Below are 16,177 nucleotides of genomic sequence, written 5' to 3' on the forward strand. Positions count from 1 at the left end.
CATTTCTCGGTTATGGTCGGAGGCAAGGAGGGGGGGAACGTTTCATAATAAGGCAGGAATCCGATACCCAAAGCGTAGTTATTCTGATCGGCTTAGTATCAAGGAATATTTGAGAAGCCAAAACACACAGCTTCGTAACAGAGTTTATTGTTTTCTTTTCCAACTTTGAGCTCAGGCTTGCAAAGTCGAACGTTGTCAGCCAAGATAGCAGATATCATACATTCCATACTGGATGGTGACAGTTAAAACATATCAGCGTGTAAACACAAGCTCGAATCAGTATCCAAGTATAACGTGGTCAATTTACCGTATCTATCTAAGGGGGGGCATAATACCAAATCTGCAAGGTTTCGCTATGTAAAAGTGAGTGACAATAACCGGACATTATCTTCCAAGACGTGGATTCATTGCAAACAAAAAACAATCTCTTTCATCCCATGACATTACCAAACTCTAAGCATTCTGTTAAAGTTTGGTGTTGAACATTTTCCAATGCACAAGACAAGCAAGCAAGCACCTGCGGACTCTTAAGATACTGTCCAAGACGCCTCATTAAAAATCGATTCTCACATCAGAGCTCCTCACCAACGTTGACTGGGTCAGGCCCTGAGGACTGTTCCGTTTCTGGAAGTGCCTGCTCCACCTCAGGGGCGGGCAACGACGCGTCTAGAGTCTCTTTGGTGGAGTCCTCGACCTCTGGTCGACTGATCTGACTGGAAACCTCGGGATCGGTATTAACTTTGTTGGAGTCGGAGACCTGGGGTACTTCTGGTTTGGAATCTTCAGCCTCAGCCTTGGGAGTCGTTGCTACCTTGGTCGCCGCGGGTAGCTTGACGACCTCCGTTTGGGTAACGATCTCAATCTCGACTTCTTCCTCTTCCTCCTCATCCACGCCAGACGCCTCGGGAGCAGCTGAAGCCACATCAGTAGCCGTCACCTTGATGGTCTCGGTTACTGTTTCGTATACTCGAACAGTTTTCTTATTCTTTGGCTTGACGGCAGGCGGATCGACAGGTTCAATCTTAGGAGTCGAGGAGGTGGCCACTGACATGACTGGAGGCTCAGGCATAGGGAAACTTGCCTTGACCTCGACAACGGGGGCTTGCTGAACCTCAGCCACAGCGGGATTCTGTACAACAGGGGCCGCCAAGAATGAATTGAACTCCTGTTGCCTGAACTGCTGCTGTTGCTGTTGCTGTTGCTGCTGCTGCTGTTGTTGTTGTTGTTGTTGTTGTTGTTGATGGAGGTAAATTGATCGTGCAATCTCTGCTTCCCGCTCTTGAACTCCAGACACTCCGGACATGGAGTAGGCTGGCTGCTTCAGGGCGAACAAGACAACCATGACGCTAAGAGCTGCAATTGCAACATTCCTCCGGTCACGCAATAGAACCTTTGCTGCCTCAAAAAGCAGTTCCGGCAGAGACTCGTCACCCCGATGACGGTGCTGAGGAGCGTTGTGTGCTCGCTGTTCTTCTCGCCTCCTGTAGGCTTGCTCACTGTGCGAGACCGGGGTCTGATGCTGTGGTGTGTAGCTGTCGTCATACTGATGACGACTCCTGTAATCACTCCTGACCGGCGATCCCGACTCGTTGATATGAGAGTCTCGTGGCGGCGATGGAAGTCCGTAGACGTCCTGATATGGCATATTCCTGCTGTCCGTCCTGCGGTGTGATCCACCAAGCGCCATCGCGGTGTCCAGAGGAGGTGGTGAGGAGTAGCCTTGTTGACCAGAAGTGCTATACTGCCGGACGTGGTGGGAGTTTGCCCTCATCCTGCCATCATGAGACTCGGGTGATTGGTGGCCATAGATCTCACGGAGCCTTTCCTCCTCACGTCTTCTTCTGTCTCCATCCCGATCCTGGGGATCGGCAGACATGAGGCCACTTCCTGATGGCGGAGGCGGGGAGGATGCATGAAGCATCGGGTTTGGAGAAGGGGATTGAATGGCTCGTGGGGAAGAGAACCGATGATGAAGTACGGTCTGATCAGCGGCAGACCCGTTGAAAGAGTGGCGGAAGTCGTCTTGCTCAATGCTCTGCAGGATGTCGTCTCTCTCCGCAAAGTCAAAGTCGTCCGCACCATCGATGGCTTGGTGAGCTTCCTGCGCTTCTTGGGCCCTAGTCTCAATTTCTCGCTTTTCGGCAGCCTGCCAAGACTCCAGACGCTCCAGTTCGCCCTGAACCGCCGGGTCAACAATGGGCTCGACCTCGACATCGACTCTCTCCATCTCTTTCCAGCAAGCACCCCATGCCCCGGCCTTCATGAGCCCGTTGCTGGCGTAGACTTTGACGCGGAAAATACGGCCTGGCCCAAGATCTTCGTATCGAATGTCATGTTTACAGGTGGCACACCAGTGTCTTTTGTCTCTATCGCTTTCCTTTTGATGCATACTCGAGACGGCATCGTCCTCGAACTCGCTGTCAGTCTCATCATCGAGCTCGGTGATGTTTGAAGGCCCTAGGTAGTGGCCGCATTCGAGGATCCTTGCTCTACGGCGCAAAGGCAGCTCAAGTGCCTCAAGCAGCCTCTCTTCAAGGACCTCGTAGTCACCCTCAGGGTGCGGTAAGAGAATTCCCCTCTCGAGCACCGTGTCGCCCATTCGGTCCTGGAGGATACGCCAATTGTCACGAAGGCCTTTTAGCTCCTCGCTGGGCTTGAACCCACCCTCGGTTGCCTCGTCAAGGTCCAGGCGGCCCTCGTTTAAGACGCCTGCCCAGGCCCACCGAAGCGGCAGCAGGGTGCAATGCAGAAGGACAAGAGGCGCCGATTCCTTCCTTACCCGGAACCGCGGCGGTGTGGGTCTACCCTTGGGCGAGTACTGGGCTGACACACTGGGACTCCCCATCCGCGAAACTGATTGCGGATTGTTTCCATGTTTCTTGCTGGATCGGGGGGTAGAGAAAACCGATGGAACCGGTGAAGACATCTGCATAGCTCGCACGTCCGATATGGTGCGGAAAGGGTGCCTGGGCGTGGTCTTTGTCGGTATCATGTATTCCTCGCCGTCATCAAGTTGGCTTCCAGAGTCGAATTGGGAGAATTCAGAGATTCCAGAAATTCTAGCGGAGCGCCTATGCTCAGATCCGTGGTCCCTCGTTCTGGACTTGTAGTCACCCGACTTGTAGTCGCCTGACTTGCTAGAGTCCGGCCTGTCGCTCAGTCCGTCTGCGTTAACGGACCCAAGAGAGCTGCGGGGGCTGCGGTCACTGAAGACGTCGTCGTCGTCTGGGTCATGGGGATCACTGCTATCACCCCCAGCCTCGCCCTCCGAATGGGCTTGTTCGGCGGCATCCAGTGCACGTGAGTCAGTGGACGTCCGTCTGTTTTCCGAGTTTGCAGTTTCATGAAAAGAGGCATCATGGTCGTCGTCATGAGTGTTGCTCAAAAGCGACTCGTCGCCGTCTGGCTCATCATTGGATGACTCCTCAGACTTGCGGGCCTTGGCTTTTTTCTCGATCTTGGCGACAACGGCTCTTGCAGCCTCCTGGGTGAGTGCCTCCGCTCCCACTGAGGTTTTCCTGTCAGACACACCAGAATCTCTGCGGGTGGCATCTTGGTCTTCCTGGGCGACCATCACGGATGCTCTTGGTGTCTCTTCGTCATCCTCGGCAAGCCTTTGTTCCTTGTCCAGGTCAGCCTGATCAGGAACAGCCTCGGGTTCCTGATCGGCATTGCTCCCGTCTGCAGCTTCTTCGGAGGATTTTTCTTCCTCGGGAACTTTGGAAGACGGCTCCTCGCAGGCTGGGTCATCGGCATCGGCTCCTGTCTCGTCGACGGCGTCTTGTGCAACCTCTACCGCGGCGTCCTGTGGCTCAGGTTCCGAAGTCGTAGTCACTTCATCTTCATCTTGCTGTGGTGTAACTGGGTTTTCGACTGTGCTATCGATTTCCTTGTCATCGACGGCATCATTTGCGGCCTTTTCCTGTGCTCCCGGTGCTTCCGCTCCTGTGTTCTCCTTGTCGTGATGTGTAATCTCCGCGAGCGGAGACGCTCCTTCCTCGTTGCTGACTACAATGCTGGTTTCTTCGTCCATTGGTGTACTTAGGCAGGATGGGTCGACATGTATATCGAAGTCGAGGTCGTCCGACTTTCGTGGCATATTGGCTTGGGCTGGCGAGCTGCAAGCCAGCTGTTTCTTGTTATTATGTACTGAGAGTTCTAGTCCAAAGTGGGTCGTCACAGGCAACGGAGAGATGCTTTTGCCTTTTTAGCAAAGACGGAAGACCGCATGGAAACCCCTAATGAGGTGTCACGTAAACCTTAGGGGTCTCCTTGTAAAGAGCAGTTCGTAGGATCTATTGTTGGAGGCGGTAAATTGTTGTTTACTTTGATGCACCCCACTGTTCGTTGCTGGGGCAAAATGCGCTGGCGTCGGTTGATTGGTGGGGGGTCCAGCAGCCAAGGCCCGGCACTAGGCGCCGCATCCACCTGCGCCATCTGCATGTTGGCGGCAGTGTTGCGGTCTGGGATCGTCGGATTGGACCTTTGGGCTTGGCTCGTCAAAGAAGACTGTCATGATGGAGATTTTTTTTTCACTTCAGATCATCAGTCCGGGCGCTGGGATCTGTCGGTAGTATGCAAAAAAAAAAAAGTTGTTATTAGCCAGAATGTTGAAGGGTTTGAAGCGGAGGTACATGCACAGCAAACATGGGTTAGACTACTGCTACAGTAGATAGAATTCACTTGTCACCCAAAATTGGATTATGTTTCTGCTGTCTGACGTCACCCCACTTTTATCACTTCTCGACTTTTTTCAGCTTTGATGACCTTGAAGCTTCAAATGAACCTGTCAAGTCTGTGGACCAAGAAAAAGAAAAAGATTATCACTCTAACACTCCAACCTCGAGCTTTAATTAATCGAGCGGCACTGAACCATGATAATTTTGCCTCTCCCATCAAAGCCGCCAAGGCATTTCGGTCTCGCACCTAACGCTTGACTCTGGACCAAGCTGCACGTCGACCTGAATCCATGCCTGAAAGGTCTCGGCTAGTGCCCATTTTAGCCTGTCGCGGTGGAGGCGTCGTTCACCGCTGTGTTTGGTCAACGCCTGCGTCGCAAAAGAACAAACGACGTCATGATTTAACTGATCGGCTTCGGGATGCCCCTGTGCCTTTGACCATTTAGCGCATTGCTAGGCTGATAACTGAGCTGCACGCTCGGGTGTACACTGTACATACGTAGGATTATCGAGGGCTATCATTGCCATGGGCGTTACTTAGCTGTTGTTATCTTCACCTACCCACGTGCTCCATGCCGAGCTGCGAGAGGGTCCAAGGGTCTAGAACTTGAACCTAGCCCGTCATCGCCGATGCCTATACTATCGAACCTTACATTGCAGTGTGCATCCCAACCGTCTCCGTGCTAGAGGGGATTGTCCTGTTCCTGGTACCTGGCTTGTGTTTCGCGGCTACTCCGTACATATACATATGCCGCCACGCGTGCAAGTTGTTTCCAAATTCCACGACAGCTGCCCACGTTCCCTGTTTCCTGACTGACCTGCATGAGGACTTGAGGTGAGCTTTGTGTGACTTGTGATAAGAACTGCTTGACTGCCTCATAGACGACATAAATATCCCCTCTGTCTTCTTTCCCAGATATTGGCTCTCCCTGCTCTACCACTCCCTTCCATCACTCTATATTCATCCACGCGCCAAGCCATTTTCTTGATCTTTCGTTGCCCAACATGGGGTCCCAAAACGAGCCAACCCCAGAAAACATGACGATGATGCAGGGCTTCGAGTGGTATGTCCCGGCAGATCAGAAACACTGGGTCAGACTTGAGAAGCAGATTCCCCAGCTCAAATCATGGGGTATCGACAATATCTGGGTACCACCAGGGTACGCTATATACATGTTCCCCCATCCCAGCAAGCCCAGTGAAGAAATTCTAACCAGCTTCCTTCAGATGCAAGGGGTCGTCCAAGACTGGCAATGGGTACGACATCTACGACCTCTATGACCTAGGCGAGTTCGACCAAAAGGGGAGTGTGGCCACCAAATGGGGAACCAAAGAGGAGCTCGTCAAGCTTTGCTCTACGGCCAAATCCAAAGGAGTTGGCATCTACTGGGACGCTGTTTTGAACCACAGGTTTGCAGCCGATCACAAGGAGACGTGCCCGGCCGCCCAGGTCGATGAAGAGGACCGCAACAAGTTCATCAGCGACACGTATGACATAAAGGCCGTGAGTTTGATAGAGTCCCCACAACCCCTGACTTTTTTACCCTAAGGAAACTTGACAACTAACATCATAATCGATCAAGTGGGTTGGCTTCGACTTTCCCGGTCGTAACGGCAAGTACAGCAAGCAGAAATACCACTGGTATCATTTCAGTGGCGTCGACTTCGATGCCAAGAACGAAAAGACAGGCATCTTCAAGATCATGGGTGACAAAAACCAGGGATGGGCCGAGGACGGCGATGTCGATAGCGAGAAGGGGAACTAGTACGTGGCGGGTCACAAGCCAATGCCCAAACGCCCTCATATATATATATATACCCATACATGGCTCCTGCTAACACTGGATGGGAGTAAAGCGACTATCTCATGGGCTCCGACCTGGACTACGACCACCCAGAGGTCCAAGACGATGTGTTGGCCTGGGGCAAGTGGATAGCCAAGACGATCCCACTGGCTGGCATGCGGTTTGATGCTGTGAAGCACTTCAGTGTCGACTTCCTGTCGCGCTTCATCACCGAGCTCGACGAAGCCTACGGCCAAGGTTGGTTCTTCGTCGGCGAGTTTTGGAAAGATAGCCTCGACGACATGTCAAACTACCTGCAGCGGATGGGTAAAAAGTTCAGCCTCTTTGACGCCCCCTTGGTCTACAGCTTCTCAAGGATATCCCAGGGAGACGGTGAAGACATGAGGAAGGTCTTCGACAACACTCTGGTGCAGCGGGAGCCCATCAACGCCGTCACCTTGGTAATGAACCACGACACCCAGCCTGGACAGGCACTCGAGGTTCCCATCGCCGACTGGTTCAAACCGCTAGCCCACGCCTTGATCCTCCTCAGGTCTTCAGGCTACCCTTGCGTCTGGTACGGCGACCTGTACGGCACCAAGGCGGAGGAGCCTGCACCCCCCAGCTGCGGTGGATCGCTTCCCAAGATGCTGTTGGCACGCAAGCTCTACGCCTACGGAGAGCAGGCAGACTACTTTGACTACGCCACCTGCCTCGGCTGGGTCAAGTATGGCACCTGGGACCGCCCGTACGGCTGCGCAGTCGTCATCAGCAATGCCGGGCCGGGAGAGAAGCGCATGCACGTCGGTGAGATGCACGCCGGGGAGACCTGGACCGACCTGCTGGGTTGGAGTGACGAGGAGGTCGTCATTGGCGAAGACGGGTTCGGCTTGTTCAAGTGTGGACAGTGCAGCGTCAGCGTCTACGTGAACAAGGACGCTGAGGGCCGCGAGCGTTTCGGCGAGAATTTGTAAGTCCTTCCGCCTCTTCCGCCCCTATTGTTGCAATTTGCTGCATGTCCATACTCTAGACATGAAACTGCGGACCACTGGACTCCCTTTGTCCGTGTCACCATTAAAGACTAATTTTGTATGATGATGATGATCTAGTGATTCCAATATATACGGCGACGAGAAATAGAATGCTGACTGCTGAGTTTACATGTTCCTGGACTTTCTTGCGATATGTGACTGGGGGATCTAATGGAAGTCGCGAGGTTTTCTATCTCAACTGTATAAGCTTGAATCCGAATATTAGTCTCCTGTTTAGTGAAAAACACCATCAATAGAAGGGATCAAACACTAGAATTGAACAAAACAGGTAATCTTTTGGGTTGACGTATGTTCGGTAAAGTTGAAAAATCTAGTTCTGCGGCATTGTAGCTTCTGACCACTAGACTAGGCCTAGTCTAGCATAGTATCATATGTTGATCACGGTTGTCCTGTACCAGGAACTCAGCTCATGGTGTTCGTAACACGACATAAAAGCCATTACTTTTGGCACTGCTTTCTATAGTCGTCTGCTTTTCACACGAACTGACTATTGCTCAAGTGACCGGCTATGCAGAGCAACGTTGTGACTCCAGCTCCAGATACCTACCTGCTGTAGCACAGCTCCGTTTTGGGAAGCATTGCAATGTATGATCGAGCCACCTGGGGTGTACTGGTTTGTCCTTTCCAGGCCGGTCAGGGGACAAAAGGTTTCCCAGCCCTCAAAAAAAGAAAAAAAGAAAAAAAAAAAGGTTTGGCGAGGTGTTGCGTAACGAAGCATCTGGCCATGCGGATATTTAACAATTCTCTGCAGGCCTACATGTAACCTAGCACGCGGTTTTGAAGACTCTTGATGATGATGTGGTCGCTAGTCCTAGTCATGGAAACAATCGACCTTCCCTAGGCATGGGTTTTCAGAAGGATGAACATCCTTTACGCGTGAGAGGAGTTTGCGAGTATGTGCTGGTCACTTGGCGTTTGACTGTATCTGCAACGTCAGGGTCACAGGGGTAAGTGCATGAAGACGAGTGCTACCAGTTTCTCATAGTATATAAAACCAAATACTCTCTCATCGTGAACAAAGTTGCCACGAAACCTTGCAGGTGCATCAGGGGCAAGTCATTAAGCTGTGGCATTCGGTAAAACTTGGCCTTTCAAACCATCTATAGAAAGACCCATGGACTTAGAGGGTCAGTAAAACGGGGAGTCAGAGCAGCCCTCCCCCCCTTTTCGTCCGCCTTTGTACTACTTTCTCACGCCAAAAACCGTTGCCTCCCTTTGGAACAGCTCAATACGGGAGCGACTTTTCAATCGAGAAGATTATTAGTGCGCGCGGGTGGCAAGAAAGAGAGGGTGTGTATACGATAAAGAAATTTCCGTAGGGAGAAACAAGCGAGGCCCGTTGATCAGCTCGCCGACTAGAACATGCAGCACGCAAATGCGCACAAGGATCATTGAGAGGTGACACCTGGAGGGAGAGAGCTGAGAAGGGAGAGAAAAAGGGGCGGGAGTCTCTTGTCCACAGCAAAGGCCGAGTAGGGACGCCTCGTAAAAGGACAAAATCCAAAATAGGATTCGCCGAGGTGGTCTGACCATGACCCAACCCTTTTCTGGCAGCTCGAATTTCCCGGTAGCTTGGGTAAGATGCGAACCGTGCTGTCCAGGCTCGTTTGTGCCAGTCCTACTCGACAGGAAAAACACAGCGGGATAAACGTTTAACCCCTCTTGAACAACCAACCAGTCAGCCAGCCAGTCAGTAAACAGCCATGAGGGCACGCGCTGGGAGTCCGAACTTTGGAAACATGGCGAGGGCCAACAAGCACAAAGCAAAAGTGAGAAAACGGTGGGACGGAGAAAGGAGAGGCAGGCTGGCCACAGGATGCCACCTACAGCGATGGCAGCTGACCATCGCTTGGTTGTCACCCCTGAGAAGGGGGCGGCGGGCTTGTGTGCGCTGCTTTATGCACCACACCGCTGTTTAGGGCGCCACAAGTAGTTCGCAAAAGGCGTGCGGAGCAACAGGTTGTTGGACTTGCGCGACTAGATGCCCGAGTCGATGAGGAACTCTGGCCGTCCCATATCTTCCAAGAGCAAAACAGGAACCAGCTCAATATCCCCAGGACACGACAACTGGGTGAGTAGCGAGTCCACAAAAGACGGGAGAGATGGTTTGAGATCACAAAAGGCATGAGGAACGTATAGGTTTAATAAAAGACAAAAAAGAATAACTCCGTCGTCATATCGTTATAGGAAAAATACATAGCCCGGAAAATACCGGAGACTGCCAATGTGCAGCCAGGCCTTGACTATATGGAAGTGCAGCAAAAGAGTTCCCCCACCCGATCTGAATGAAATGCAACCCAACCGATGATTCGCGCCTATATCAACCAAAATTTCCCATATGAGATCTGCTTCTGATATCTTTCGTGGTGCGTCTGTGCACCAGGTAGGCAACACCTTACCGAGCAGGTATTGCATATTACACCCCTTGGACTTGGTTCCGGTAAATAAACCATCCGTAACCTAAGACATGAAATTCAAAGACTCCAGCTCCTCCATCATGGCATCTAACCTGGCGGTCAGACGAGCGTATCTCAATTCTGCGAGGACAGCCTGCTTTTCCTCATCAGCAGCATCGACGAGCTCGTATCTAGCCAAAGCCTTGTCTGTCTCGATGCCTCCAAATATGTCGACCTCTACCAGCTCGTCCAAATTCGTGTCCAGAGGCTCGGCAGATTCAGATGAGTTGGGCGAGTCATTGTAAAGAGCAAACATTGGGTCGTCATCAAACTCGTGATCGACGATAATGGGTGTGGCAGGTGCCTCAACCTTATCTTCCTCAGTCAGCTCGTGGCGAATGATGGGAGAGACTTCGACCTTATCGTCCTCCGAGTCGAAATGCTGGCCAATAAAGTTGGACTCCTTGCCCGACAGGGCAGCAGTGTCAACAGAAGGTGGCAGAATGATCTCGGGAGTCTCGAGCACGGCATATACTTGAGGCTGGAAGTTGAAGCCCGAGGTGTCGGTGTCAAGTGTCAACATAGAGAAATCCATGTTTTGCTCAGGAATCATGGCCATGCCGATTTGCTGACGCTGTTGCTGTGCCGCATAAGGGTTAACGTCCTTGGGTAGCTGGCGGGCCTCCTGCCTTTGCTCAGCTTGGGGCGCCGGCGCTGATGCCTGGGGAACAGATGCAGGGTTGGTGCTGAGGCGATCCAAGAAGTCAGAGAATGATGGTGAAGACAGAAGCATGCGCGTCAAGTCTTGCAGACGCTTGTTCTCCTCCATGAGGGCGCGGTTCTGCGACCTCAGGTCACCGTTCTCGGTGACTTTGTTGGCGATCTCTGACTCCAGTTGGGTGATGTATTCTGGGTGGGAAAATGAATGTCAGTATACTGAGCCAAAGTGATTCCAGATGAAACAAGTTGATTACTTACCCTTTCTCCGTGATCGGAAGGCACGAGCCGAGACCTTGTTTCTCAATTGACGGCGCTCTTTGCTGGTCAACTTCTTGCCCTCCTCGCTGGCCAAAAGCCTCTCGTCCTCATCCATGTCCTCTTCCTCCTTCTTGGAGCGAGGATGTTGCAAAACAGGGCTCTGCTCTTGGCTGTCCTGGCCATCGGGCTTGGCCCGCATAGACTGCAAGAGTTGAGAGATCTTCTGCTCAACGAGAGGATCTGAGGGCTGACCAGACTTGGAGCGCTGGTGCTTGGGCGGCTGGCTTTGAGACTGTTGCCTCTGGTGCAACATCTGGGCTTCTTGTTGTTGCCTTTGTTGAGACTGAGCCTTGGCGATGGCGGCCTGTTGTTGGTGCATTCCAGGCCACACCCGGCCGACGTTGCTGGTTGTAGATGAAAGGACCGAAGGAGAAGGGACGCTGTTGGGCTCCTGGCCTCCAATGGCGCTGGGATTAACGGTCGTGCCGAAAAGGAATCCGTTATCAGCAGATGGGTCAAACTCCATTTCCATATCGGTGTGGAGCGATGGGCTGGTGTTGAAGTCGAATGAGGATTCTGTGTTTCCCATTGCCATGCCAAAGTACTCGTCAATGTTAAACGGGTTGTACCCGCCTGCAACCTGGGCGTTGTTCTCGTTCACAGCCAAGGTGTTTGCCAAAGCCCCGGGGACGATTCCCGTCTGTTGCTTGTACATGTCATAGTCGTGGCTAGGCCCAGTAAGGGGCTGGCTGGTCGACATCATCGAGATGGGAGTGGTTGTGGTCGGAGTCGGCCTCGAGAAGGATGCCTTAGTAGTGGCGGCGGGCGAAAGCGAGGGCGATTGGTATGACATGCCATCGTTGAAGGCATTCATGTCGATGAAGGTGTCGACAGCGAGCGAGTCCATCATGCCGCCCTGCGAAGAGCTAGGGCTATGGTTCGAAGGTGCTCTCGACATACTCCTGCTGCCGTAATCCAACTCCTGTTTGATGGTGCTACTCATCGATTGGGGGCGTGATCGGAAATGATGGCGAAGACGATTTCGCGTCTTCTTCGTCGCCTTACTCGATTCAAGTCGACTGGGTCAGAGTTGTTGATTTGATGGATTGATTGATTGATTGATTGATTGCTAGTCGGTGAAGATGTGGAGAGTTGGTGTCAAAGTGGAGGAGAAACGACTGAAAGACGTCTCTCAGTGTGCGTATGTGATGCGTAATATGGAAATGGGACAACACTAGGACAGTTTGGTAGTGCAGCGAGGAAAAGGGTTTTGTCTGGCGAACGGACGGGGTGCCTTGGAAAAGTTGCACAGAGGGGGATGGATCGGTCGGAAGTGGGCCATGGGGGGGTGGGCTTGGGCCTCTTGGCCGTTGCGTCCGCTTGGCCCGGTTGAGCAGGGCAATGCAGGCTGACCAAGGGGGTGTGGCTCTTCATGGGTAGAGGGACGCGTCAGCTCTTCTCCTCGGTCAACTACCAAATAAGAAGACCAGCGACTGGTTCGGACCAATCAACACCTCGGCAAGCGCACAAAGTGGAACTTTCATAGCGGGTAATGTCGCGAGCTTGTTCATCAGGTACTCTCCACAAGTAGGCGCCAGGATACATCGTTTACTGCAGGCACCCCCACCATTTATCAAGTACCTTTTGCCCGTCCAAGCAAATCAATCTCCCATGCTACTGGACCGCAGGTAGAAAGTTGGCAGCAGTCAGTCCAACTTCCAGAAGCCGCCAGTCTCCCCAGACCTCCGGTCTTGGCTCTACACTATCACTTTCTGACACCTATCCGCCTGCGGCCTGAGGATGACGACGACATGTACCCCCTCTGGGCTTAGAACGATGGCTGAAAAGAGGTGATGATGACAACCAAAGTCATCCCATCATAGTAATAACATGATATTTCAGCAATTCTTGGCCGTTGCAAAAACCTGCACCAAGTAAAAGCCATACATGGTTGCGACAGCAAACACGATGGCAACAACGACGACTATTTTTCCTCCAACACTATTAAGCTTCCGCTCTTTTGCCCAAAGCATTACATGGCAAATTATGAGGCCTCCTCAGACCATGGCGATCCTGGCGATTGATATCACCTTGCCAGACTGACCGTTGTAAAAAAAAAAAAAAAAAAAAAAAAAAAAAAAAAAACGATCGAATGAAATGAGGAGCGAGTTCCCGCAACTACGGTACGGTACTTTGAGTTTTGGAGCCGGGTGGGCTATACCCCTACAGAAAGAAGAGAAACAAGCCAGTGCCGCCCCGTTGCTGTGGATGGGATGGGCAAATTATTAGCCCGGGGATTATGGGCGGGCCAATTTTTTGGAGGCTGTGCAATTCGCAGTTGTCACTGTGGCTATTCCGAGCTGAAGAACACGAGATTTGTCCCGACCAGCAAATCGCCGTGATTTAACATCCAACCAATGCAAATTCACCAAAGTACAAAACATTGAGCAGCAGTACTCGAATCTCGCCAGAAATGACATCCACTTGTTACCCGCTGTAATTTACCACGGACCCTTCTGTTTGAGTAGCAGATGCAACCTCAAAGGGCAGTCAAATTTGTGGGTTTCGTTTCAAGCGGACAATGGACACGGAAAAGGCGGGCCCGCTAAACCTTTCCGTCACATATCTGTTTGGCCATTGGAGTTCACGACACGACAGGTTTAACAGACTCCTTGTTGATTGTTGTGAGCCACTGGCATCGGACGAAAATCGTGCACCGCCTCAAACACGGACTTTTTTTTTTCTCACTTTTGGCCGGGCCTGAGAGCTGACGCCCGACCTTCAACCCACCGAGTAATATGGTCGGTCCATCTTGCACTCAAAGTCTGAGTTGATCTGATATAAACAAAAAGAAAAAAAGATGGAATGGTTTGGATTTGGTGTCTAATGTTCGTTCTCCAAGTTCCTTAAACTACCCAATGTTAGATCCCTAAGTACAGTCGGTAGGATAGGCTAAATCCGAGTCCGAGGTAGGTTGATTGTCTCGTTCTTTTAGCGTCCACGGGAATAGATCGGGCAAACCCGCAAAGGGAGAAGAAATTCAATAGAACTAAAATAAAACAGGGGCTCTCTTGAACCAGGTAGGCTTCGGCCAGCACAGTTGTAGTAGGCGTGTACAAATTCCCAAGGGTCTCCACGCCAATCGGTGGGTCGGTGTTTTATCGTCTCCGCGGTTCCCCCTGGCACAGGGCTGACTGCACTGGACTTGCCTGAGCTGTGCGGGCTGTGCGGGCTTGCTGGCTGTGATCCTCAAGCCAAGGCAGATCTGAGTACCTGAATGCCCGGGGACTGTGCAAGCTGCAAGGCTTCTGGTTTACTCTACAGGAACATGGCCCGATCGGAATTTCTGAGCAAACCGCGCTGGGATAATTATACTCTCAGCAGTTGTGCAATACATACAGCAGAGCGGCTTACAGCGGCCCCATTGTCCAGGTTTTGTTGCTCAACAACGGACCTCCTTGACAAACAGTACGGAGTATTCTCCTATTACAGTGTTACAGCCTAGGCGAGATGGTTTGACTAGATGGATCCCTGGATACCTCAATGCGCTATGATCGGTCCCGAGAATATCTGGGCTCCTGCTTCAACTTGCTTAAAATACTCTTCGTTAGTCTAGCCTCTCGCAAAGTCATGCTAGATAAGTGTTTGGGCATATTGATTTTAGGGGGGTCACAGGTATGTTTGCTAGTCACAAATCACTAACCCTCCACGGTCTCCTAACCGCGGAAATACAAGATACCCAAGACAGGATTGCCGGGCCATGGTTTGTTCCAGATGTTTTTGGGTTGCTTTACATAGTAGACATACATTCGAGTGTTCGCCTATTGGAATTTGGGATTCTCTGAGCACTGTTCAAGAAACCTGTCCAGGGAAAGCAAAGTAAAATCCTCTACCGTCAGCATCGATGTCAAAGACTTGACCAAAACACAAATTCCCAGGCTCGCGCGCGCACCAAACTTGGCAGCAACGCCAATTCTGCATGACAAAATGGGGGGTGTAGCAACAAATCCTCGGCATTCGGAGTGTGAGCAAGCTTGAGCGAGGCATGGATGTGGCTGCCTGTCAGAACATAGTGGTTAAGCAGGTTCTTCTGTTTTCTGGGAGGTGGCGTTGGTTATGGAGCTTGGCGTCTGGGTTTCGTCCAAAAATCGACAGCAAAAAAAAAAAAAAAAAAAAAAACAGCCGAGGAGTCCGCGGTCAATCTCGACTAGAGAGTTTATGTGAAAACTAGCAAAAAAACACCCGTCCGCTTGCAAGAGCTTGTTTGGGTTATTTGCTGGCGACCGAGTTCAGATTCGCACATTTCCGGTGCTATTTTTGGCGCTGGTCCCCGTTTGCTAAGGTCAAGTGACAAATCTACAGTTCCGTACTTTCCGACATGCGATCGACAATTGTCGGATTTTATGCAATGGACGGGATTGATGCCACCTTCAGGTTAACTCCCGTGGACAATCTACGTTGCCATGGATAGTGGCGGTGCGCAAACTCGATGTGGCAAATGTATGTGGCGCAATCATGGTGCTCCACTTTTGCTCTATCGATCTGCGGCAGGGATTCCACGCACCCCTAACCCTCCCGTTGTTGCGTTCAGAGTAAAAGCAGCGTTCTTAGAGCCAGGGGACTGTTAGGGTTAGGCCAATCGGTAACACCTTCAAGCGCAACAACAAGTCAGTCGCCTTGGTCACGAACCGCAAGCGGTTTTAGCCCTCTGCAGTGCGGGAGCATCAGCGCATGAGCGTGCTAAAACCATCTGTCTTGCTCACATCAGCTGTAACAGCATCGCCCGCAGTCAGCAAAAAGCCAACACTTTTCCGTATCCCCATATTGACATGCCAAACGCCCCAGCAGGTTTCTTCCCAGCTTGCCCGTTTCCCGTCCGCTCCGTAAAGTGCCCCATCCCGTCCGCCTCATGCGTGAGCTCGGCAGCGGCAAAGAATATAAATAGACCCTGAAATGGTTATTTATTACTCCGTGATAAAGTTTGTACAGTTGGCATCAGCCCCCTTGTCATGTGGGATCTTCGAATTCCCAAAGACATGTTCTCTTGAAGGGCGACAAGAAACGAGGGTGCTCCAATGAGTAATTATTGGTCAGTGTGTTGATAAACATAACGGGAACATGAACAGCACAATTCACCATGCTGGGTGTTTCGGTGAAAAGACCAAAAAAATCCTCGGGTGCACGGTCAACATCAAGTGCACGCCGGCGATTACCAGCTAGCTGTCTGAGTGGCAAGTCGTAAGCTCGTTTTCTTGCATGTGTTTTTAAGGGGCACGTTCAAGTATAAT

The 16,177-nt window shown here is 51.6% G+C and overlaps 3 protein-coding genes across 3 annotated transcripts; 1 reads left to right on the forward strand and 2 right to left on the reverse strand.

Annotated features, from left to right (window-relative positions):
* Positions 1-571: 571 nt before the first annotated feature.
* PpBr36_06427 (uncharacterized protein) lies at positions 572-4,099 on the reverse strand (the record flags this gene model as incomplete). The annotated part of the gene is made up of 1 exon (XM_029893572.1): positions 572-4,099. The coding sequence occupies one exon, from the start codon at positions 4,097-4,099 to the stop codon at positions 572-574; it is 3,528 nt and encodes a 1,175-aa protein (XP_029745422.1).
* Positions 4,100-5,597: 1,498 nt separating this feature from the next.
* PpBr36_06428 (uncharacterized protein) lies at positions 5,598-7,437 on the forward strand (the record flags this gene model as incomplete). The annotated part of the gene is made up of 4 exons (XM_029893573.1): positions 5,598-5,839; positions 5,907-6,183; positions 6,263-6,444; positions 6,537-7,437. Coding segments are annotated over 4 exons (1,602 nt in total), but the record flags the coding sequence as incomplete, so codon positions are not given.
* Positions 7,438-9,975: 2,538 nt separating this feature from the next.
* On the reverse strand, positions 9,976-11,892 carry PpBr36_06429 (uncharacterized protein; the record flags this gene model as incomplete). The annotated part of the gene is made up of 2 exons (XM_029893574.1): positions 9,976-10,820; positions 10,890-11,892. 2 exons carry the CDS (start codon positions 11,890-11,892, stop codon positions 9,976-9,978), a joined length of 1,848 nt encoding a protein of 615 aa, XP_029746257.1.
* Positions 11,893-16,177: the final 4,285 nt, after the last annotated feature.

The sequence above is a fragment of the Pyricularia pennisetigena genome (assembly GCF_004337985.1).
Source record: "Pyricularia pennisetigena strain Br36 chromosome 4 map unlocalized Pyricularia_pennisetigena_Br36_Scf_6, whole genome shotgun sequence".
Lineage (NCBI taxonomy): Eukaryota > Fungi > Ascomycota > Sordariomycetes > Magnaporthales > Pyriculariaceae > Pyricularia > Pyricularia pennisetigena.